Below are 22,592 nucleotides of genomic sequence, written 5' to 3'. Positions count from 1 at the left end.
TTCCACCGAGTCCATAACACAGTCCAGTCAACAGTATGTTGGAGTAGAGAGCAGCCAATAGTTAAAGCAAGAGAGATGCAGAGATGACAAGAAAGATGTAGATGCAGTAGGAATGCAAGTGTAGAATGAGGTAACCGTAGGAAAAATGCGAAATGCCCAAGTAGAGATGTGTCAGAAAATGCAAGAATGTCAAAGGAGATCACGATAGGTGAAAACTGCAGTCAAAATACGAAACAAAACAAGATTGTGCCACAATGCACTTAATATACGTTATGAGTAAGAAAGTTACAGTTATCCAATTGAGGTCCCCAAAACTACGATGTCAAGAGGATAAAACAAGAAAGAGTATAAAAAGGCCCCACCAAGATGACAAAAACCTGGAAATTCAAAAAATGAAGGGGGCAACGAGACAGTATATTGGTAAACAACGAGGTTTCTTACGTTGTTCCAAAAAACAAGAGTTACAATTTACAATTGTCGGGAGTTTTACTCACCGAGTGACAAGAACAGTCGAGAAAAACAAATGAGATAACAAAATACAAAAAACAACAAACGCCTGACTTCAAGCGTTACACTTAATATAGTGAAACTTCACAAAATAAGATAGCGTTATTTAACACTACGGAAGTTCCAAAACAATAAGTAACACAGAAGTGCGGGAATAAATGTAGGGTTAATCTACCTAGTAGTGAATACACCACAAAGCGCCTAACATTTTCCCAAGGTGCGAGTGAACCAAAGGCTCTCTCGCTTCCGAAAATACATTCCAGATCCCTAACCAACTGAACGTGAAATTTCCATGAGTAACCGGATAAGCTAAAACATCTGTAAAATTCATGGAATTTGGGCCTAAAGACAATAAATCCTATAGGGAAGAAGTCTAAAGGGGAGCTAAATAGAAAAATTCATCGATAGATCCGGAAGTTAACCTCAGAAACCTCTCCGAAATAAAATTTTGTAAAGGAAGATTCTGTGGTGATAAGGTGGAATCACGGGAAATAGTATACGTTTCATATAAGAGACAAAAGAGGGGCAGATAAACGTAAATTTCTGGCAAAGAGATGCTTCTCGTTAAAACTCTACAGTTTTAAGAATGAAAAATTAATAGTTACAGTAAGAGTCCAACGATATGTCCAAAAAACTGAGCATTTAGTTATAAAGTAGATATCACTAGTTATAAACCAGAGTAGACAGATACTGGATAGCCAAAATCTGGGCGTGAAAGCCTCTAAAGTAACGGCAATACGCAACAGGAATCCAAAATAGTCAGGAGCACAAGGCTGGGGAAAAATGTGCACATTTGTCGATCTTGACAGCGTTAGACCGGTAAAAGAGGATAAACTCATGATACAAACCATTTTTACGGATAATAAGACATTAAAGTGAAGAGAATATCATTAAAATAACTTGAACAAAAAGGACGAGGTGTAAAAAAAGAAAAGGATGGAGGCACACCTCACGATAGATAGGATGAATTTATATGAAGATCTTGCCCAACGGGTTATGATGAGCTCCGAGTGTGTAAGGATGGGGACCTCCCAGAGATTGCGCCATAGAAAGTCATGCTGTAAACAAGCAACCCACATATCATATGGGAAAATGGGAATCTGCACATTTTCGGGTTATTATGACACATGATTCGCGACTTGATACGAGCACCAACAATGCCTTGTTTGTGGTAAAGTTTAAAACGATACAGCGTATAGAAGCGTAAATGTGTATGTGTAAATGAAAGTACAGATTGACGAGTGAGGTGTTACCCTACCCTAGCGATGTAGGAACACATTAGTAGTTATAACCTCCAGTTTAACCGGGTGGCCATGAGAAATTCCTTCCAGCCAAAATGTGCATATGAAGATAAAATACAGTTTGATCTGCATTCGGTCCGTTGTTTACTACCAGTCTGAAATCTCCAAGGTCATTCTCCTTTACTATATGCGAAACCTAACGCAGATCATGTGAATGCATTGTATAACAAACCTTGACCAACATGTGACCCAGGATACTCTGGTGTCTCTCTGTTGCTTCACTTAGCCTTGACAAGCCGTCGAATTTCTTTGGGATAACCAAAATGTGAGTAGGAGCTTGAGGATTTATGTCGTGAAATGCGAGAACCTGAAATAGATGAGTGTGTAGTGAGGCAGCGAACCAAGTCGTCTTCGTAGACCTTCTTGCATGGAATCTCACCACTCACGATCTTGTCTGAGTATATTAGTGTATAAAAAATCACATGATAGTGACTTACGAAAAATGGTTATGTTGGTCTCCTTTATTTCAGGAGAAACAGAACTCATCTTGTTTACAGTTGAATAGTGCGGGATTAAACGACTATAGACCCTAAAAGGCTAATGATTCACAGGTTTATACTAAAGAGTAGAAGAATTTTCTGCGAACCTCGGAGAAAAACTGTTAAAAAAGGCCAATCTACTCAGCCCTATATTGCCAACAGAGAAAGCACCGTACGAACGAATTGTAGATAGCAAATTCATACGAACCATGGAAGCCAAGATCCCTGTGCTAGATACCATGAATCTGAGTGAACAGGAAAGAAAATGTACTCTCGAACCAGAAATGTATGCGTGTGTGTGGTAGTGTGTCGATAGGGCAGATCCGTTCGCTTTCATCGGCAAAATTAAGATACATGTTACATAACGGAGTTATCTATAGCGATGAAAACTCTAACTTGCTATGGGCATGGATGGAGAACTTGATGGTACATGTGATAAGCTCGTGGCAGAGGATGTATTCCTATTTCTGGTGCCCTTGGACAGTCAACTTTCTAACCGAATAAACGACTACTTATTATCACACCAAATGAGTAGCTCGTTAAGCGAGTGTACAACGTTGTCTGATATGCACAAACCGAACATAAATGAGGAATCCCAAGTGTTGTACGTGAAAGAAGAGAGTCAAAAATTCCAAAATATACGAAGCTTTAGCAAATGCTGTCAGAGAAATGCTTCCCGAAAATAATGTGTAACAATACATGGACTAAGGTAGTGATAGTATTCCAAAATTCTCTTGTATCCCTATCCATTGTGACAGTCGCTCCTCCCAGGAAGAAGCCGAGTAGGGAAAAATGAACTCGGAGATTTTGAAGCCAATGCGATAATCGGAAGAAAGTCACAGTAGCGATATTTATGAGCTATGAAAATCCATTGTGTTCCAGGGATTATTTGTGATGTGTAGTAACAGAGGCCATTCTCCTAACGAACCTGGTCCAGACTCAAGTTTTAGGAACTCCATATTATTTCAGATTTATGAAATAATTAACCGGAAACATATACCATCCAGGAACCCACAAACTCTGCTATCTCTGGGAGAATAAGAAGAGTCGAGTGATGAAGTGCTAGTAACGATTAGGAATACAAGGATACGTAGAAAAGAATAAAAATGCACGAGTCCGATTCAGATATCCTTTAACTAGACAACGTGTGGCGCTGGAACCAGCGTCACTGTCTTATAAGCTATTCTAGAATCTTCATCGTATATGCTGGATCATTTTAATTTTCGTCTACAAAGTATCCAAACATGAGACTTTAATCTGATAGCCACAGGCATTCTCACCTCTGAAGTTTTAAGAGTTTAAATCATACGATGGACTATTACCCTAAAAAGAGTCCAGAAAGGAAATCCGTAATGACCACATAATAGACAGAGTTTAGGGGCAACATTGAGACTCGAATATTGGCCAATGAACAAATGAGTATCTCCAAGACTTCCATTTATTCCGTAGCACAGAATGAAAAGGTCCCAAGCAATCATGCCATTACTAAAGATACCTACCAGAACATGCACAGCCTGGGACGCTACCAAGATCCAACAACTCATGGCAAAAATCATAAAGTTTAGGTTTGGCGGAAAGAATGATACAAATGCTACAGTAAAAGTGAAGATTATATAGTCAATCAGAGACTTTTGACAAAGTTTGAACAATAAAAGACTTTTCCAGTGAGCAGACTCGTATTCAATTTAGTAGCCAGGGGGATTAGCCTAGGAATATTTACCGAGAACCTACTAATTCCTAGACATTTGTTCATCCTTGTTACTTATAAAATGTTTAAACACCTAGTAAATGACTTCACTAATGCACTGTGTAATACACCACACATTTGTAACTACATGAAGAAGCAATTTCCGTCTAAAGGGAATTGGAAGAAAGGGATAACTGTGCTGTGCTCAAGCTTGTTGAGACTCTTCAAATTGTATAGAACATTATCCATGAAATTCTATTTGGAAGGAAGATAATGAGTAAGAAAATAAAGGCGGTGAAGAATGGTAAACCATATTTGGTTTACATTGATATACTTTTAACTTTCACGAGAATAACAAGTTGCTATAAATCTAGGTTAACAAGTTAGGAATTTTGGAGAACTATGAGCCAAGAATCCTGGAAATATGACAACCTGGAACTATACTGGCGCAATTAAGACATCGCGATTCTTAATCTCATCTTGATAGACTAAATTCGACATTAAACATCACAATAACAATGTTTAACGCATAATTCTGATATTATATTGGTGTATATATGAAGATATTTCACTTTCGGAACCACAACAACGCAGAAGGTTCCTTAGAAGTCAACAAAAACTGCACAAAGTTTCCGAGCAACAAAACATAAATAACCCTACCTTAAAACAAGATTAAAAGAGACTAAAGGCATTCGCATATGTGAAATAATGGTGATTGATACCACACATATGAACGCAAAATGGATATGTTGTGTTTTCACTGGGCTGGGTAGACAAGCATTTCACCCAGACTAGGTAGACCAATGTACTAACAAAGGAGACTTAAACGGATAGAAACCTTCTATTATAACCGTATAACGACATAGAATCGCGGTTAATAGCGTAGATATTCATAATCCACAGAAATATGCGGTAAAAGGATATTTTATACTACTGACATGTTTTGACAACATCACACGTCATCGCTTGGTCTTTGAAATGTTTCAAATGCTAATGGACATCAAAAGAAAAGCCCCACTATATGCATTCGTACAACGGACGCCTGTGATAATTGTGCATGTGATTATGTACAAAGTGTGCTGTCCATGCGGTATCCACTGGAGTGTCTAAAAGTCTTTTTCTGTAGAGCATGGATTATGGGTTGGTGGAATTACCTCCTTTTTTGGGTTGAGGTGGGACTAATCTTCCCTTGACTTCATCGAGTTTGATCTTCAACTGTCTCTTTGTTAGGTTTGAAGTGTACTGTGTCCAGCTTCCATCTCCGTTGCTAAAGTAGTAGCTGTAGGAAATGTACTCTGTTTTGGGGTAGAAGGGAGCACGAGCTGTTCTGATCATGAGAGGCACACGACCTTCTCTTGAGACGTAGACCATGACATTTTGGATGTCCCCTCCAGTTGGGAGACCGGATAGTCTCTTGCGTCCGTCATAAAAGTCAGTGACTCCCATTGGCTGGAAGAACTTTCTGTCATGCAGATACGAGTCGTAGCCTGGTGCAGGGTTGTCTTCCGTCTTGGTAACGTCGACTATAACGTCATAGTACTTGTACCAGGAGTCCTTGTCGATGTAGACAACGATCATGCTGTATAGGGTTTCTACCACCATGTCTAGCTCAAAGAGCACATCTCCGACCGTCTTCTTGTAGAAGGAGCCGTCGCCGTTGCTCCTTAAGAAGATTCTACCGGGCTTGTCATCTCCAGGTACAGTGAGTTCCACCAACAGAGGAGCGAAGGGATAATTCCTGAAGTAGACATGAACGTCGAGTAGAGGCTCAGAGAATGTTATTCCAGAGAGTTCGAGCTCGTGGTACTTGAATTTGTCCACCAGAAAGAGTCCGCCCTGTTCCGGCTGGTGAGAGTATTTGATGAATTCATGCGTGAAACTGGAACTCGATACCTTAACCTTGAAGTCTCCAGAGGTGTAGTCGAGAATGCTACCAAAGTCGAGTGCCGGGATTCTGGAATGGTCCTCTTTGGGAACGTGGTGGGTGTGTTTGGACTTGGAGCCCTTGCGGTCGGTCATTAGCGGCACGATAACAGCTATCCCAAAGACTAGTGCGAGAACTGTGACAACTGATGTAGAAATCAAACTTTTGAGCATTTTAAGGCGCGGATATGGATCAGGAATGGGACGAGGGGTATGTGGATGGGGAGAGTTACAACAGCGTTGTGGAGGTTGTAGAGCCCATATACTCTCTGTACTCACGCTGTAGGTTCTGCATGCTGCCAATCAGCGATTTTGATGTGTAACTGCACTCATAGAGGGCCCATTGACGTAAATGTTCGCGTTTATGGCAGCATGGACAGTTACAAGGAGCAGGACTTGCACATTTGATCGTGTTTGATGAGATTTGGCTGATAACGAGTTCTGGAACGACACTTGTAGGGGAGGAAGAAGAAGATGGGCCAGGGGTACATCGATGAGTCTCTTCCTCCACACATTTTACCCCGGTGACTGCAATGTCTTGAGCGAAGCGAAATGTCCCGAAGAATGAGGGACCATGCGAACTACAGAGTAGTGAGCCTGAGCGACTAACAGGAGCTATATGGCGACCTCTTGGAGCCTAAGGAAGAGTAGGATTAAGGTCATTACTGGAGTGAAACGGAAGTAGGAATGACCTACCGACGTCGAAGACTAGGTAGTAAAGCGACTATCCGACTGAAATAAGGAATGTGAGTTCACCGTAAGGTGGATAGAGCATTGAATGGATATACGAAGACGCGATTTGGTCTTTGGTAGATGACTTGTTTAGGATCTTCCACAAGAATTTCTGAACCTTCATTAGGAGACCTTGATGATGAAGCTTTACTAGAAGCTCCTGTAGAAGAATGTTATCACAACCTGAGGAAGTTGCATCTACCCCTGAAGATGAAGATTCTGACGGAGGATGAACAAAAGGCACTGAAGAGGATGCTGAAACTCAAGGAGAGAATAAATGTATGAATGAGTCTCCAGATCCCAACGATGATCTATTCTCCACTACATCTGATTCAAATTCTATCGTCTCCGAGAATGGAAAAGATTATGGCAATATTTGAGACATCCAGAAAAGATGATCTAGAGGATACTATATATTGTTTCCAAACTTCTTGCATGTCAATACACCAAGACAAACGTATCAAGTGTAAATTCACTAAACATCACATTACCACGAAATAAAAACTCCGGTTGAAAAAATTACCTGGCAATTCACTGTAACTGCCAAAGAGCGAGAATGATAAAATGCAGTATAATTTACGAAGAGTTTTAAATTGTGATGCCTTGTGGCATTTGTTAATCTCATTTGGCCATGTATTCTCTCCATTTCATACTCAGTAAGATGATCCCCTTTGGTCACATTAAGAGTCCATTAGAGACACTACCAATCCTACTCTAGTGAGACACTATCCCCTGCGGGAACTGCATGGTTGTCTATTCGCTATGGGCATTCACTACCTCTTACAGTCGTACTTACACAGTGAAGAATCCTACTAGAATATCACCTACTGACCATTCTACCAAGAGACTCCCCAAAGTCCTCCAATATCTCCATAGACACTTTACAAAACTACCGAGTATATATTAGATAATAATCACATTACACAACTGTAACCATTACAGTGAAATTTAAGCGTTTGAAAACAAACTGAGTAATGATGACATTACTAAAAACTAAATCTTTCAAGACTCTTAGGCCAAGACATGAGCCAAATCAGCCAAAAGAGCATGATGTGGCAAGCCAGCAAGAGCTGGAGCATGCTTGCAGACACCCTTGGCGAGCTTAGCCAACCAGACACGGTGAGCAAGCTCCTTAGCAACACCGCCAACGACATGGAAGAAGGCCTCAGCGCCATCAGTGAAGGTAAGATGGAACAAAACAAGACCACCTTTCTTGCAGTGAGAGAAAGCCAAAACTTCCTTGACGGCCTTGCCAGCTGGAGCAACCCAGGAGAAGTGAGCACCGCACTTGAAGCCCTCGACATCCTCACCACCGGCGACAAAGTGAGCAACATGGGCACCATGGTGGACACCCTTGACGACGGCACCATGGGCAGCCAAATCACCAGTGAAGTCAAGGTGAAGAGCAGAGACAGCGAAGACGCTGACAGCAGAGATCAAAGCAACAATAGCGTTCATTGTGTATTTATGTTTTTTAAAATAATGATACAAAGGTAAAAATAAACCTAGTGAACGGAGGGCGGAATGATAATTAGCACCACAGCCTGTCTTAGTACTGGGGGGAAGAATAAAGTAAGGTGGGGTGAATGATGAGGGCAAAGGCTCAGTTTTGTGGAATGATACAGTCCAGCGCCCTTTTGACGCAATCTCACATAAGCGTTGACTATGTAGTTGGTCACTGACACATAGTACAACCTTTTCGCTTCAAAAGCGATTATATTCAAAGCGTTATTGCTTCTTCCTCTATCTGCACAACTTATTCTTGCCCCTTACTCTAGGGTGTCTGGTGAAAATTGACATGTTTAGAGAAATATTGAGAGAGATGATCAGTGCCAATTAGAGATCTATGTCACAGCATCGATATCTACGAGAATTTCTTGTGGAGATTGTGCACTTTATCTCCCAGAGTGTGCACACACTTGTCTGATCATATATACCAATTTGTAAACATTAAGTTTCATTTAAAATATTACATGAGATTTTGAACAGTTGCCTTACACGGCAAAGGAATAAGCCAATGTCCAATCCGCTATTTAGTTCTGATACAATTGCATCGAATTCGCTGAGTTGAGGTTCACAGTATAAACCTGTATTCTCGTATAATTCAGTATAGACTCACCTGAATACTGATCCTCAAAAACCTTTAAGACTATATAACACATTTTATCGGGATTTTGTTGGCCCAGATTAGAAAATGTGATCTTTAATGCTCCGTCTAAATTGTAATAAAATAAACTGTATGACGTACTCTCACTATTGATACCTAAACCAAGCACCTTTTCAAAGTGGTAAAACTTGAAAAACCACTCGTTTTTGCTAATGGTATTGCGAAAATCTTCCAATTCTGCAAAAGTTATTCCAACTAGAGACCATTTACCTTTTGCTTTTTTTTCCACTTGTACCTTGAGCTTAGCCTTTTCGTTTCGCAGTTCACCAAGGCGTTGTTTTGTGGCTTCAATTTCCGTGGCAAAGTTTGTGTCATCATTAATTTCAGAGTGTGCGATATCGTTTGCTTGTATTTCTGTGTTTGGTCATCGTTTAAGACAATATGATGAACTTACGATGTCTAACACTATTGAGCGAATCTCTGACATCTTGTATATGTGATTGCAACAGAGCTTTCTTATCTACAACAAGATAAACGTCAATGCCAAAGTACCTAGTATATTTGCGATAGTGGATTCAAATTCTGATGTGAGTTCATTTTCACGATCGTAAACTGATTGACACTCGATGCTAGCGAGTTTTATGTTTTCAAGCAGATCGATTCTATCCTTAGCAGAGCCATCTGGCAGCAGGGAAGCACTTGTAGGAACTTTTCCCCGTAAAATGTCCGGATAAGAACAGGATTGAGATTGGTCTTCAGTAATATCGATTCCTCCAACTGGTGTTAAGCCACAATTGACCATATTATCGACACACTTGCGCAAATCGTACACAGTAATGACCAATCAACGTTTTACATTGTCCAACGACATTAAATGATATCAATAACACACATTTACATTATATGAATAATTTTTATTTGACAAGAAACGACGTAACCCGTTACAATTCGACGACGGCCTCACCATAACGAAGTTTAGAGGAGCGCCAAGTATTTAAAGTAAACGCAAGCATGAGTTCCATTACTGTCAAATTATACGGAGGTGCGATAACTTGTAGACTTCCTCCTGCGTTCCAGGATTTGAGGTAAGATTGCGTTCGTCATCGTCACTTAGACTTTAGCTTGTATGTTCCGGTCCCGGACCATCAGGAAGTATACTTACAACACATTGGAAGTACTAATACATCTACACAGTCAGATTGTGTACTAACTTTTGAGATTCTTCAGTACCTCGAAGGCATGGATGATCTCTCCGCAGGAAGGTAGGGTCGTAGTAATTTAAATTACACTTTCAGTCATCTCTTCCAAGATCTCTCAGTGTGTAACGAGGCCAGAAGATCACAAATATGCACCTGTAAGGTCGTTGGAGACGTTAACATTGGGTTTGTGGTCCTGTAGACAGCACAGCACCTGTAGGTTATCTACCTACTCCAGAGCTATTATTGCCACTGGAAATATGAACGTATCTAGAAGAAAGTTCAAAACAGATGAATCATGGGAGGATGTCTCAGTTTTAATGTATATTCTCAGAATTCCAAGTTTGTTGTACATATTTACACACTCGCTACAGAACACAATTCCGAATTTTTGGTTACATACACATTCCCTGCTAGTGAGAATGCCTCAGAACAGGAACTTTTGTTCGAATCAATCGTAAAAACAATCCGCATTGAAGATGCAAATCTATTTACACATCAATAAATCGCAATTTAAAAAATTAAGAGTAGAGTAGCGATCCTGATCTCTCTTGCTCTCTAATCATAATTTCATAGTATTGATATATAATTGTGACAGCAAGCAAGATACCAGTACCACTTCCGAGAGCTCCCAAAAAGTCGGCGAGGATTGTTAGTGCGCCAATGCACATACCACCGAATGCGGCAGCAGTTGGTACATACCTGCTGAATACCTTTGTTAGGGATGGAGATGAATCCCTATGTCCGACCATACCAATTCTCTGATCTCTGAGTTGCCTTGCAACGTCCTTGGCGGAACTTCCAGAGATTTCGATCCAAGTTTTTGAGAAGATGGCGCACGATACCAAGACGAATGTTATATAAACCAATGTGTGAATTGGATCGTTGATAATATCCTTGAATGTCACTGGAGGTGATAGGTAGTAGGCTATGCCACCAATTGGAATGGAAGATCCATGCTCAGTTTCTTGCCATTGTCCAAGAATGTTTGCAAAGATATTGCCCTTGTATCTCCTGTAGATAAGTTGGGAGAAGAAATACAGGTTGGACACCAAGGCGGTTTGGAGAATGATTGGAATGTTAGAGGTATAAAAGAGCTTGATAGGATAGGTTCCCCTTTGCCCACGCATATTCTGGTACTTGATGGGCAAGTCAACCCTGAATCCTTGAAGGTAAATAACAATTACAAAAATAAGAGCTGTCGCAAGCAAATTGGTAACGTTTGGTGCATGGCTCCTGTAAAATGCCTCCTTAAATGCAGAAAGGCGGTTTTCCTTTGCGAAAAAGCAATAGAACAAGGATATGAGAGCACCCTCAAATTCAGTACCCTTGTCCGTGCTGATGGTGGTGGGACTAAAGGCTTTCCACAAAATGGTCTCACAGATGTTTGTTGCGATGAAAAGAGATATACCAGATCCCAATCCATAACCCTTTTGCAACATTTCATCGAACAAAATGACAACCACACCAGCAAAGAAGAGCTGGAGTATGATTAATACCGATTTAACAACTCCGATTTCTGAGACATCACCATACATACCACTGATGACATACGCAACAGCTTCTCCAAGAGTCACAAGCAAACCAAGCACTGCAAATGTGTGTAAATAATGCGGATGAAGTGAAATGTACATGGATACGAAAACAAACATTTTTCTGCAGCTTGATACAAATCACGATCTTCTTTGAGAGATTGATCGATATCTATGATCTTGGAACCAGCTAAAAGTTGCATGACCATAGAGGAGGTGACAATTGGGGAAATGCCCAGCTCCATGAGAGTTCCGCGGTTGGAAGCCAGAATAACTCTCATCCAATAAAACGGATCAGATGATTTGTTGGTAATTGCTCCATAGATTGGTATTTGGCAGCACACCAAAAATATGAAGAGCGACATTCCTGTCCACATGACCATTTCCTTGAATAATACCTACGAAGCGTTATATTGGCTACTACATTCTTACCTTTCTCGTGGGAGTTTTTACCTCCGGGAGAATGGGCATTACAGGCTTAATTAAGTTAAGAACCCGAACTGAAAATTTGTGTCAGAAGATGTAAACGAGGGTATGGACGTTGTTGACGTAACGCGAGTTTAAATGCGCCGTGTGACAGTCTAATATATTAAATAAAACTTACATCCTTTACCCATTTTGTCCAAAATGTTATCTAAAAAAATACAAATAAATTATTACTGATATTGAGGTATGGAATAATACACATCACGTCCCCATCACATTTGAGCTCACGCCACGATCGTAAAGATTTACAATTCTCATTCCTATATATTTGTTATAAACGCATCTTCATACAAAATGGTACGTATTTAAACGATACAAACCGATTTTTAAACGCTTATACACACAATTTATAGGATGCCCTTGAAGCCCAAAACCAAATCAAGCAAATGGTGAATTTTATACTAAATGAAGCCAAGGACAAAGCTGAAGAAATAGAATCTGGCGCTATTGAGGAGTTTAACATCGAGAAACTTACGTTGTTCCAGCAAAAGAAAGATGAAGTACGATCTAGAATAGCAAAGAGAATAAACGCTCTCAAATTGGAAAAGATCAGGTCGAGAAACAAGGAACTTAAAGATATAAGTGACAAATTGTTGCGTTATCAGTGTGATGTTATCGATGAAATTACCCAGTCAGCCCTAGGAAAGCTAAAGGACCTGGTGGCTGATGCACAAGAGTACAAAAAGGTTCTTATAATGTTAATACTATCAGGATGTTTTGCATTGGATACGGAGAATGTCCTAGTCAGGTGCAGAACTTCTGATGTGGATATCGTGGAATCTGTCCTATCGGATGTTAGAGATGAGTACGAGAGAATTGTCCAAGAGAGACAGAGGATACAAAAGTCCATTAACATAAGCGTCGATAGGAAAGTTTCCCTCTCTGAAGATATGTTTGGTGTTGTCTTGACTACTCAGGATGGGACCATTGAATGTGACTCCACCTTGAATAACCGATTGAACAGATGTTGCAGGGCTCTCATTCCAGAACTGAAGGCACAGCTCTTTACGTCATCTACAGTTCAATGATATTTCAAAACGCTGTACTATAGTACTAATAATTTAAACTTTATTTATGTGTCATGTATTCTTATAGTTTTCTCTTGATGACAAACTCGAATCTCTTCTTTTTGAGTAAGCGTAGCGATTTCAACTTTTCCGAGTCTAGACGCTTTTGGCTTTCGGTTTTCATGTTATCAACTCTTCCAGCCATTATAAGAGTTTTCCTAAACTCCTCAGCGGCAGTTTTAGCTCTTTGAAAACCGTACGCACATCTAAACCAACGGCTCCTAAAAATCCCATTCTCCATCCAATGGGCTGCCCAGACTTGTAGCCTAGAACATTTCATGTACGAGGACCAGTGTAGAGAATACAAACCTCTTGTAGAAGGTAACACATTTGACCCTGGAAATTTCATTGGGGACTGGGTTTATTTTGACATTATATTTGCGATTTCTCCAGACTTTATCTGCGCGTAGGAAGTTATATGGGAAGTCTTCACCCAAATATTGACCACTTCTGGTGACTTCCAATCGCTGGAGAACAGTGTTTTTGCTATGAACGGACTTACCAGATCCTTGTAGTAGTCTTTTGGTATGAACTGTTGAGGTCCGGTTAGTACTGCCGTCTTGTACCTGGGAGTTAAGCTCAAATGTTCCGGTTCTGCAGATCTATGAAGATGTTATAGGCTGGACTTACCATTGACGTATGGATGTATTATTTCCTTTGTAGGAGGCTTGTAGCTTCTTGTAGAAAAGAGCCTTTTACATAAATTATTCACAAACATCTAATTGTCGAGACTCATCGTTTAAAGTGGCAAGTAACAAGTCTTTTGCGAGCAGAGGAGAACCCTGGTATCCAAAATTTACGGTGTATGGACTTGTAGCGTCTATGTATACAAATATATAAAATGAGCAAACTGCGCAAGACCGTGGAGCGTACACACAATTACAGCAACTAATGTGAATATAAATTTTAAATCAGTTTATGGACATATGCCAGTTTAAAATGTCTATTCTGTGGTTGGAAGCTCACTGGCTGCCAAGTAAGTTCCGAGCAGATTTCCATACCTGAAGGAAGTTGCTGCCCCGAGGAGTCCAACGACCGCGAATATGATAGAACCAAGTTGGAAGTAAAAACTCTCGAAGCAGAAGATGTTTGGAACTCCAACTAGGAAGTAAAGGGCGTGCTTGACCATGTCTTCCTCTGCACATGGAATGAAGAAGTGGACACATAGACATTGAAACGTACCTATGGCGGGGAGAATTACGGTGATTAGCCCAGAAAATGGTGAATTCGATTCATATAATAGAACAGCGATACCAAAGAACAGTGTATAAAGGGCGGTCAGATGATCATGGTAAGAAGCGAGGGAGAACGTTACGCCCAGTGAATACAGAATGTAGCACAGTGCAGCTTGAAAGACTACGATTTTATAAATGTATTTGATATATGAGCGATATGGATAAAATGGAAGGCTAAAGCCACCGTCAAGTAAGTGGCCTCTGCCCTGAAATTCAGTCATTTTGTTCTATGGATCTAGGCGAAAATTAAAACAAAATGTTACTGGCGAGATCATAGGCATAAATTTTGTGTCATTAGGGACTTTCTATAGTGCACAGCTGTCGTTTACCAGACTGCCACTCGGATCTTTTTGCATCTCAGGACATTGTACAATGTGTACATACATTACAATGATTTAGATCTACTTGTTTCATTGGTGTACGGCCAAAGTTTAATATTTACGGTGGATTGGTAGAATGGCTCAATTTATTCTAGTTTCTATGGGCAAAAACTTCTTTTTGTACTTTGCAGTATCCTTGGAAGGATTTATCAGTAGAATCTCGTGGCAGTCATAGAATTCTTCTCCTTGATGGATCCACATGAAGACCCTTTTCCGTCCATCTTCTCCCATTTTGACCAGAAACTCCACCGCCTTTGTCTTTGCCAGCTTCACTTTGGTAACGACTGTGTGACCGTTCATGATCTTTAGAGTCACCGGTTTCCCAATCAATTCACTGTTTATGCTATAGTACAATCCGTTGGCATTGTGCAGTAAATCCAGGGTGACGTCTTTAACGACAGTCGCGTTGGCTACGTTTATTATAATCTCTTTTGAGGTTTTGGGTTCGCCTTCTACAGCGTCTAGTCTGTCGGTGGATTCTATGACACCCATTGGATCATCTTGAAGCTGTCTTTTTACCAGTGTAGTCAGTATACTAGAATCTAGCAAGTTGTCGGTAGAATTGAAGGGGTTACCAATCGATATTGTGCTATCCTCCATATTTTTGCTTCCATCTTCGTTACATAGAGATTCCACATAATGGTCATTATCGAGTACGTAGCGGCACTTTTTACATTCATCATGCTTGTAACAGGTTTTTACATCGACCCATTCGAATGTAGCGTCGCCATATTCAGTATATACCACTCTTATTCTAATATCGTGACGATCTTCAGCGACCACAATGGGCCCATTTACAACGGCTCCTATTCTCATGGAATTCTTATAATTGGAAGCTATTTTATATCCAGACATTCCTTTTGCAGTTTTGTACCGCTTGATAAAACCGTTATTTTCCTTGGATAAATCTAACATTACAGGTGACCTTACAAGTTCTTTATATGATCTAACACCGCGAGTAAAGTCTTCAACAAACTCATCAAATCTTCGTCTCTTATCTTCAAAGTATGTGTATATTCTTACTATAGTAGGATTTCTGTAGGCTAGGACGGGAAGACAAGCCTTTTGGAACTTTTCCCATGTCCCTAATTGTAGTTTGTGTACATATCTCACTCTGATATTAGGATCTTCATCCTCTAAAACCCGTACTTCTCCATCATAAACACTAGTTATTTTGTACTCCAAAGCATATTTTTTCCTAACTTTAAATTCTTTCCATTGTGGATATACGAGTGAGGTTTGAATATATTCATTTTGAAAGTTTTCAGCCTTAAGATCCAAAGGTATACCTTCCCGTACTATTTTTGAACAATGTCTTGATTCTTGGTTTCCAATTGCAAATTCTTCTGTGCTTACGGAGCCATTCTCATACTCGCTAACTATCCTAATGATTAATTTATCATCAATGCGTTTCTGGTAGACCACTCTTTCTATAATATTACTATCTCCTTCATCTTTTACAGGTATCGGACCATTTCTAACTTCTCCTATTCTTTTATCATCATCTATTATTCTGAATGTACTCCAACTTTTGTATTTTATGGTTTTCAGGATGTGTTCTGTAGAAACAGCAATACTTGTATCCAAGGTGATTGGTATTTTTGCTTTACCATATACTACAGTACATATACATACGTAGAGATACAATGCACCTGAGACGATATTCATTTTATACATGCAGTCTTTATGGAATTTAAGTTGGTAGAACCTTTTTTGTACAAAAGGATATTTTAGACCCTCTGAATAGTTGCTTATCTATCTTTATTCTTTGCGTAACAGTAGGATATTTATAGGAGAAGAGTTTCTGAATGACTTTTCACAAATATGGGATTATAGCTAGGCTAATATTAGTTTTTAGAGGAGCTAGCTAATGTTTAGAAAGCTGTTGTTGAATATAAAGACAGACAATGGATCAGGTTATGGCGGATATTCTCGTATTATTTCTACATTTCTGATATCTTTAGAGTCGTATAAAGTAGATACAGGGCTGTTTTATGAAGAATATGACACGATTCATCATCTTCACTTGGAGAGTTTATACAACTGAAGGAGCATATATAGAATACGTGGATCCCATCTAGAAGCTTACAGAAGCACCACCATGGAATAATTTTAATTACAGTTAAACACCTGCGATTATGTAATGGAGTAGACACTTAGTTTAAGGAATTGAAACGTGTGAAACGACATCTTCTTTGCGTACTAGTGCGTGTAAATAGTGGGACAAGCATATATATGCACATGATATCATACTTTTTACCTATATGGAGATATTATCGACAAAAAACTTTATTTTATAGTGTTTCAAATTGGCCATTTTGACTTGATAATATAATTTAGCGCCCATACGGAGGTCCCATAGCTCAGTCGGTTAGAGCGTACGGCTAATAACCGTAAGGTCGGCGGTTCGAGACCGCCTGGGACCACTTTTTGTTTTTTTATATTTTTTTACACTATGGCCTATATTATCTGTTATTAGATAAAAACACTCTTGAAAAGCATCCATAAAAGATGGAATCCGGTATATTGACGAAAGGAGACATCGACTCCTGTATGGAACGTCTGAAGAGCTTTTTCCCTTCGTTTTTGGATATCGCAAATGATGAAATAAAATCATACGATGTCTCCGGTGAAGTATTGCAGTATTACTCTTATGCTATCCAATATAACCTGCAAGGTATACATCGGAATGATTCCATTGATTTTCCCTTAAAGACATGACTTACACATAAAATATACAAAGCATCACAATTATTAACAGGAGGAAAGATGTTAAGGGGCACTTTGGTCGCCGCAACGGTCAAGACTCTCGCTGGAGATAACATGACGGAGACTCTGTGGCTTCAAACGTTAACGCTGGGTATATTTCTATACCGGATACATTTGTCCCTAATTATACCGTTATACACTCACACTTTAGCTTGGTGTGTGGAACTATTGCAAACTTCATTCCTTGTTGCCGACGACATGATGGACCAGAGTACAACTAGGCGGTCAAATGCTTGTTGGTACGTTTTTGCCATATATACACATCTTCTGTTACACACTAATACAACTTACACAGGTATTTGGTCCCTACTATAGGAATTAAGAATGCTATAAACGATACTATGTTTCTCTACACTCTCATAAATAGGTATGTTGTTATTATCCGCATGGATATTTGGTAGGATCATAATCAATAACTTAAAAGACCATCCTAATCTACTGGAAATAATCGACACTTTTGGCAGAGTTTCCATGACAACGATTTTGGGACAACATATGGATACTTATGATTCCCAGGACAAGTCCCTACTCGATAGTGGTGAAGTTGCCACAAAGTTGTTCAATCGCATTTGTAAAAATAAAACATCCTACTATACGTTTTTTCTCCCTGTTAAATTTGGTAAGCGAATGAAGAAAATCTACACATTTAATAGGGATGATACTGAGTGGAATGGATTCAAGCAATCTCTGCTATTCAAGAGTGGAATCAATATCCGTATTACTTGGGCTGCTGTTTCAAGCTCAAGATGATTTTCTCGATTGCTATGGAAACCCGGAGCATTGCGGAAAGGACGGAACAGACATCCAGACGAGAAAATGTTCATGGCTTCTTGCCAAGGCTCTGAGCATCGGTTCACAAGATCAAATTCGCAGAATAAAAGAGAACATTGGAAAGTGTGATGAGGACAAAGTTCAAATAGTAAAGGACGTTTTTGACGAACTTGAAATGCAGAGTCTATTTGCTCAATATTCTGGCGAACTCACGGAGAAGATAGAAGATGAAATCAATCAGCTGGACCATAGAGGAATCAAATCGATACTGCAATGGTCACTCCACATTATAACAAAACGCTCAAAATGATATATTCAACCAAGCATTATTAAAATTACTGCGCTTTAACAGTTGAGATTACACACTATTCTAGACCTTTGGGTTTTTGTTCCTTTGCGGGTGGCAGTCGAACACCCAAAGCGCGATTCAATTTTTGAACAATCTGGCCATTTGGAATGCCAGTTCCATTTTCGTATTCCTTGATCGTAGTTTCACTTTCATTTATAGCTCTTGCGAGCTGAATTTGTGTCATTTTTTTGTCCATTCTGGCCTTTTGCAGAGCTGTACGGAATGCAAAGGAAATACGTTCGACCTTGAAGCATTCAGTTTCATTTTCTATCTTTGCTGCGCTGTAAAAGATGTGATTATTACTGGGCAAACAAACTTTCCGGGTATGAACCCTTTTGTCGCCTTATTTTGGCCTCCAAGGACTGAAATAGTGTTGTAATGAGTAATATATACTATAAACATACACTTCTTTTGAGTTTCGAGTTCCACTCCTGACCTTCTGGCCTTGTTTAGAGCGGCTTCCTTGTTCGGGCCCTTGACGCTTTCGTTTTTTACCCAAACAACTGGTTTCCAATCCTGATATGACGCCATCATAACTTTATCATTATTTATAGAATACTGTTATGTGAGAATGTAAAATACAGTGACGGCTCGACACATGTGCAGGCCCTCATAGTGAGAGTACACCTCATGCACAGGTTGAATAAAAGTTGCAGATGTTATGGTGGATTACTTATAGGTGATTGAGAATTTCCTAGAACTGGATTAGATCCTTTATTTCAAGGTACCTGAGCTATAGTGATCCTTGAGGTAGTAAACCAGTTTGTGGTCGGAACTACGCCTGTGGAAAAGTTATGGCAGAGCATACACGGTACCTTTTTTGAAATGCGATTTCTTCCACTGCAGTCTTGACACTGTGTAGTGGTTTGTTGGTGAGTTGAACGACTCTCTTCAGTTGTATTCCATCCTTTGCTTCTTCCGTATCGAAAATCTTGAAGATCTTCATCTTTAGCTCATCCATGTCAACGCTGACTGGTTTTTTGCCTAAGTCCGAGAATGTGAGGGATAAGGTGTACATACTCTTAATCTTTGAACGCATCAAGGATGTATCCTCTGTTCTGGTTTCAATGCCCATTGCATTGCTTAGTGTCACCATCTTTGGATTATAGTACTTAAAGATCTGAACAAATTGAATAACGTTACTGCAACAAACCGTCTCGGAAGAGTCAAAGGAAGGATCCTCCCTGGTTTCATTTGCGGTACTCCTTGCCTTTTGTACATTTGTATTAATATGTCGTTCCTTGAGTTTCTGAAGAGAGATATATACACATTTGTGGCACGTACGTTCCTGTAGGTCTTGTCCAGGTCGGGGAACACGGTGAGACATTTTGTGAATTTTCCGATGGATTTAACGGTCGTAGAGCTTTCGTTCACTTCTACCGCCTTTGGGTTACAGAGTTGAGCCTTTCTACACTTGAATACTCTGGTTTTTCCATCGTGTTTTACCAAAATTTCCTCCAAATCGCCCTGGCAGAGAGTTGATTTTGCGGAAACCAAAACAAACCGAGACATTCCTTTTACAGTGTCCTATAACACCATGGTTTTGACTATTTCTCCACTGAGTTGCCAGAAATTTTGGCACCTGAGGTCAATATTAGTCCGTGTATGGTCGAAAATACCTTTATGAGTGTTATATTATCACCAGGTTTCTCCATTCCTGCAATTATGGTGACTGATTAGATCAGCACCGAAGTCTAGTGCAACATGACGATAGAACAAGAATATATGGACTAGAAGCTTGGTGTGGGAATGGCACACACTAAACTCCGGGCAAAGCCACTTAACATTCAATTTTTAGTGTTACTTTTCGATGAATGTGATATTATAAAGTCGAGTGCCGTGACCCATCCAGGGTCCTTCAGCGCCAATGTCGCATTGATTCCTTTGCACAGAAATCTCGCGCCCATTCTTGATTTGAGCTGCTCCACTTGTATCATAAAGTTTTGAAATGCCTTTCCTTGCGCGATATCACGGGTCCCGTTGAGTAGAATGACGAAACACGACTCCAAGAGAGACTCTTCGCTTTCCAACAGACTGATCCATTCGAAGATTTCTCGGTTACTTGCATCATTCATATCCAGTATGTTAACTACAAACACGATTGCTGAGGTATTTATCTGTCTGCTCATGAAGTTTGGGACATTCCGTATCTACAGTTTAAGTGTAAGTGTGTAGACTATCCGTACCATTGGATCTCCGCTAAAATCCCATATACCTAAGGTCTTATTGCTATATTTCACTTCCTCGTAGTGATAAAGAATCGTAGGCTCGATCTCAGCAGCGGCAGTATCCCATTCTGTAGAGAATTTTGCACGTTTAAAGAAGAGTTGCATATGTTATAGAGAACAAACTCGGTAAAAATGTCTTGTAAAGTAGCAGAGTTTTCCCTGAACCGCGTAATCCCAGAAGGAGAACGTGAATGGGTTGCGATTTTGAAAATTTTGTCAAGACACCCTTCATGAGCAGAATATTTGAGTATACATATGCATTATAGTACAGTAATTTTCAGTAGATAACAAAAGAGCCGCTAGATAGGCCCTTGAGCTTGCACATCAAACGGAAGTGAGCTAACGACACCTAGTGGCAAACACACACCACAATAATCTCACATATTCTCCCCTAAAATTAGAAAAGATTGCGTAGATGCATACTACAAGATACAATGTGAGTTGTGACACTGAAAAGACACTCAGCACCGTTGTGGTGATGGCAAATGCGGGTATGAGAAGCTGGCGCTGCATCAAAAGTACAGAGTGCTATAAATATCCTAAAAGATCACAGGAAATGGCCTAGAGAGGACGTGAAAAGGAAGAACAGAGCCGGAGGAGACCAGACACAGCAACCATAAGACTTGGCCATTTCCTGACTTACAATGAGCCCATTAGCATAAAACATTTGTTACATTGCTGGATACGGAAAAATTTGCGCGTTTTGTATACTTTTGCCTGTCTAGGCGTTGTAGGGTATACATAAAATTGGGCCAACCGGGAGGAGCTTGAGAGGCCAACGATCTCAGTTCAGGTTTTGATTTATTCTACAAAGTTTTATATTTTACACCTTTTAATAAAATAATTTCGAATCGGTTGTTTTTGTAGCACAAATATTGTTGCAATCTTCAGTTCACCACTTTGGTAGAAGGTTGGTCCAATATTTCACTCAAAATTTATCTCCCAACTTCTCCTGTTATGACAGTATCGGTTTTTAAGCTTGAAACCATTTTCAGAACCAGATTTATCAATTTGCAGCGGAATTTATAAATATGGCAAGCGCAGAAGTAGCACTATTTCGTAAATGGACGTACGATGACGTCAGTCTTTCAGATTTGTCACTTGTAAGTTTCATTTTCATCTCAAATTCGCTTGAGTTTCCGTTGGGACACGTATTACTGCGATATCGTACCATCACACCGACATTTATCTCTTAGGTTGATTGCATCGCAATCCAAGGAAAGGCTAGAGTATTTACTCCACATACGGCCGGTAGATACCAAAAGAAGCGTTTCAGGAAGACCCAATGCCCAATTGTCGAGCGTTTGGTCAATTCCTTGATGATGCACGGCAGGTAAGTGTTGCTTTTTGTCTTTATGATGATTCCGATTAATGAGCCACTGGCTATGAAATAAATCTTTCGCCCCTATCTGATCATTTATAAACATCTCACTTGTATGCACCTTCACACTTTTTTTTAGAAACAATGGAAAGAAGCTCAAGGCCATGAGAATTGTTGCCCATGCCTTTGAAATTATCCACATTATGACTGATAAGAACCCAATTCAAGTATTTGTCGATGCTGTAAAGAATGGTGGTCCAAGGGAAGATTCCACCAGAATTGGATCAGCTGGTGTCGTTAGAAGACAAGCTGTTGATGTGTCACCATTGAGAAGAGTAAATCAGGCCATTTATCTTATCTGCACAGGTGCAAGAAATGCAGCTTTCAGAAACATTAAGACTATTGCTGAGTGTCTTGCTGATGAAATTGTCAACTGTGCCAAGGAGTCCCCCTCTTCCTATGCTATTAAGAAGAAGGATGAAATTGAGCGTGTTGCTAAGGCCAACAGATGAGGATAATTTT

At 39.9% G+C, this 22,592-nt stretch overlaps 15 protein-coding genes and 1 non-coding gene across 16 annotated transcripts; 5 read left to right on the top strand and 11 right to left on the bottom strand.

Annotated features, from left to right (window-relative positions):
- Window positions 1-1,806: 1,806 nt before the first annotated feature.
- On the bottom strand, window positions 1,807-2,294 carry BEWA_045110 (protein kinase C interacting protein 1, putative; the record flags this gene model as incomplete). The annotated part of the gene is made up of 4 exons (XM_004833825.1): window positions 1,807-1,944; window positions 1,981-2,115; window positions 2,150-2,202; window positions 2,246-2,294. The coding sequence occupies 4 exons, from the start codon at window positions 2,292-2,294 to the stop codon at window positions 1,807-1,809; spliced, it is 375 nt and encodes a 124-aa protein (XP_004833882.1).
- Window positions 2,295-5,108: 2,814 nt separating this feature from the next.
- On the bottom strand, window positions 5,109-6,071 carry BEWA_045100 (signal peptide containing protein; the record flags this gene model as incomplete). The annotated part of the gene is made up of 1 exon (XM_004833824.1): window positions 5,109-6,071. One exon carries the CDS (start codon window positions 6,069-6,071, stop codon window positions 5,109-5,111), a length of 963 nt encoding a protein of 320 aa, XP_004833881.1.
- A 1,463-nt stretch (window positions 6,072-7,534) lies between these two features.
- BEWA_045090 (signal peptide containing protein) lies at window positions 7,535-8,087 on the bottom strand (the record flags this gene model as incomplete). Its single annotated transcript, XM_004833823.1, has 1 exon — window positions 7,535-8,087. The coding sequence occupies one exon, from the start codon at window positions 8,085-8,087 to the stop codon at window positions 7,641-7,643; it is 447 nt and encodes a 148-aa protein (XP_004833880.1). The 3' UTR covers window positions 7,535-7,640.
- Window positions 8,088-8,579: 492 nt separating this feature from the next.
- BEWA_045080 (conserved hypothetical protein) lies at window positions 8,580-9,538 on the bottom strand (the record flags this gene model as incomplete). The annotated part of the gene is made up of 5 exons (XM_004833822.1): window positions 8,580-8,716; window positions 8,749-8,844; window positions 8,878-9,150; window positions 9,191-9,256; window positions 9,289-9,538. 5 exons carry the CDS (start codon window positions 9,536-9,538, stop codon window positions 8,580-8,582), a joined length of 822 nt encoding a protein of 273 aa, XP_004833879.1.
- Window positions 9,539-9,747: 209 nt separating this feature from the next.
- On the top strand, window positions 9,748-10,393 carry BEWA_045070 (conserved hypothetical protein; the record flags this gene model as incomplete). The annotated part of the gene is made up of 4 exons (XM_004833821.1): window positions 9,748-9,821; window positions 9,858-9,998; window positions 10,032-10,118; window positions 10,153-10,393. The coding sequence occupies 4 exons, from the start codon at window positions 9,748-9,750 to the stop codon at window positions 10,391-10,393; spliced, it is 543 nt and encodes a 180-aa protein (XP_004833878.1).
- A 60-nt stretch (window positions 10,394-10,453) lies between these two features.
- BEWA_045060 (protein transport protein Sec61, putative) lies at window positions 10,454-12,100 on the bottom strand (the record flags this gene model as incomplete). Its single annotated transcript, XM_004833820.1, has 4 exons — window positions 12,069-12,100; window positions 11,897-11,964; window positions 11,583-11,862; window positions 10,454-11,523 (listed from the first exon to the last, which is right to left on the bottom strand). Exons 1-4 carry the CDS (start codon window positions 12,079-12,081, stop codon window positions 10,454-10,456), a joined length of 1,431 nt encoding a protein of 476 aa, XP_004833877.1. The 5' UTR covers window positions 12,082-12,100.
- Window positions 12,101-12,197: 97 nt separating this feature from the next.
- BEWA_045050 (vacuolar ATP synthase subunit E, putative) lies at window positions 12,198-13,021 on the top strand. Its single transcript, XM_004833819.1, has 2 exons — window positions 12,198-12,247; window positions 12,304-13,021. The coding sequence occupies exons 1-2, from the start codon at window positions 12,245-12,247 to the stop codon at window positions 12,976-12,978; spliced, it is 678 nt and encodes a 225-aa protein (XP_004833876.1). The 5' UTR covers window positions 12,198-12,244; the 3' UTR covers window positions 12,979-13,021.
- On the bottom strand, window positions 13,000-13,847 carry BEWA_045040 (conserved hypothetical protein). The gene is made up of 4 exons (XM_004833818.1): window positions 13,648-13,847; window positions 13,520-13,611; window positions 13,327-13,484; window positions 13,000-13,283 (listed from the first exon to the last, which is right to left on the bottom strand). Exons 1-4 carry the CDS (start codon window positions 13,733-13,735, stop codon window positions 13,040-13,042), a joined length of 582 nt encoding a protein of 193 aa, XP_004833875.1. The 5' UTR covers window positions 13,736-13,847; the 3' UTR covers window positions 13,000-13,039.
- An 83-nt stretch (window positions 13,848-13,930) lies between these two features.
- Window positions 13,931-14,516, bottom strand: BEWA_045030 (conserved hypothetical protein). The gene is made up of 2 exons (XM_004833817.1): window positions 14,200-14,516; window positions 13,931-14,154 (listed from the first exon to the last, which is right to left on the bottom strand). The coding sequence occupies exons 1-2, from the start codon at window positions 14,471-14,473 to the stop codon at window positions 13,961-13,963; spliced, it is 468 nt and encodes a 155-aa protein (XP_004833874.1). The 5' UTR covers window positions 14,474-14,516; the 3' UTR covers window positions 13,931-13,960.
- Window positions 14,517-14,713: 197 nt separating this feature from the next.
- BEWA_045020 (conserved hypothetical protein) lies at window positions 14,714-16,300 on the bottom strand (the record flags this gene model as incomplete). The annotated part of the gene is made up of 1 exon (XM_004833816.1): window positions 14,714-16,300. One exon carries the CDS (start codon window positions 16,298-16,300, stop codon window positions 14,714-14,716), a length of 1,587 nt encoding a protein of 528 aa, XP_004833873.1.
- Window positions 16,301-16,984: 684 nt separating this feature from the next.
- Window positions 16,985-17,058, top strand: BEWA_045010. Its single transcript has one exon. It is a non-coding gene; the product is annotated as a tRNA-Ile (tRNA).
- Window positions 17,059-17,082: 24 nt separating this feature from the next.
- BEWA_045000 (farnesyl pyrophosphate synthetase, putative) lies at window positions 17,083-18,487 on the top strand. The gene is made up of 6 exons (XM_004833815.1): window positions 17,083-17,309; window positions 17,394-17,492; window positions 17,553-17,640; window positions 17,697-17,768; window positions 17,803-18,020; window positions 18,055-18,487. The coding sequence occupies exons 1-6, from the start codon at window positions 17,144-17,146 to the stop codon at window positions 18,480-18,482; spliced, it is 1,071 nt and encodes a 356-aa protein (XP_004833872.1). The 5' UTR covers window positions 17,083-17,143; the 3' UTR covers window positions 18,483-18,487.
- Window positions 18,481-19,106, bottom strand: BEWA_044990 (multiprotein bridging factor type, putative). Its single transcript, XM_004833814.1, has 3 exons — window positions 18,926-19,106; window positions 18,838-18,883; window positions 18,481-18,802 (listed from the first exon to the last, which is right to left on the bottom strand). The coding sequence occupies exons 1-3, from the start codon at window positions 19,053-19,055 to the stop codon at window positions 18,538-18,540; spliced, it is 441 nt and encodes a 146-aa protein (XP_004833871.1). The 5' UTR covers window positions 19,056-19,106; the 3' UTR covers window positions 18,481-18,537.
- Window positions 19,107-19,296: 190 nt separating this feature from the next.
- Window positions 19,297-20,253, bottom strand: BEWA_044980 (conserved hypothetical protein; the record flags this gene model as incomplete). The annotated part of the gene is made up of 6 exons (XM_004833813.1): window positions 20,141-20,253; window positions 20,026-20,103; window positions 19,806-19,988; window positions 19,675-19,770; window positions 19,542-19,641; window positions 19,297-19,505 (listed from the first exon to the last, which is right to left on the bottom strand). Exons 1-6 carry the CDS (start codon window positions 20,174-20,176, stop codon window positions 19,297-19,299), a joined length of 702 nt encoding a protein of 233 aa, XP_004833870.1. The 5' UTR covers window positions 20,177-20,253.
- Window positions 20,254-20,308: 55 nt separating this feature from the next.
- On the bottom strand, window positions 20,309-20,981 carry BEWA_044970 (ADP-ribosylation factor, putative; the record flags this gene model as incomplete). The annotated part of the gene is made up of 3 exons (XM_004833812.1): window positions 20,309-20,671; window positions 20,708-20,817; window positions 20,873-20,981. 3 exons carry the CDS (start codon window positions 20,979-20,981, stop codon window positions 20,309-20,311), a joined length of 582 nt encoding a protein of 193 aa, XP_004833869.1.
- A 799-nt stretch (window positions 20,982-21,780) lies between these two features.
- BEWA_044960 (40S ribosomal protein S5, putative) lies at window positions 21,781-22,582 on the top strand (the record flags this gene model as incomplete). Its single annotated transcript, XM_004833811.1, has 3 exons — window positions 21,781-21,852; window positions 21,946-22,082; window positions 22,210-22,582. 3 exons carry the CDS (start codon window positions 21,781-21,783, stop codon window positions 22,580-22,582), a joined length of 582 nt encoding a protein of 193 aa, XP_004833868.1.
- Window positions 22,583-22,592: the final 10 nt, after the last annotated feature.

This window comes from Theileria equi (genome assembly GCF_000342415.1).
Source record: "Theileria equi strain WA chromosome 2 map unlocalized gcontig_1105316255051, whole genome shotgun sequence".
In the NCBI taxonomy this organism is placed as follows: Eukaryota; Apicomplexa; class Aconoidasida; order Piroplasmida; family Theileriidae; genus Theileria; species Theileria equi.
Note: the sequence above shows the minus strand (reverse complement) of the source record. Positions and strands in the feature narration are given on the sequence as shown.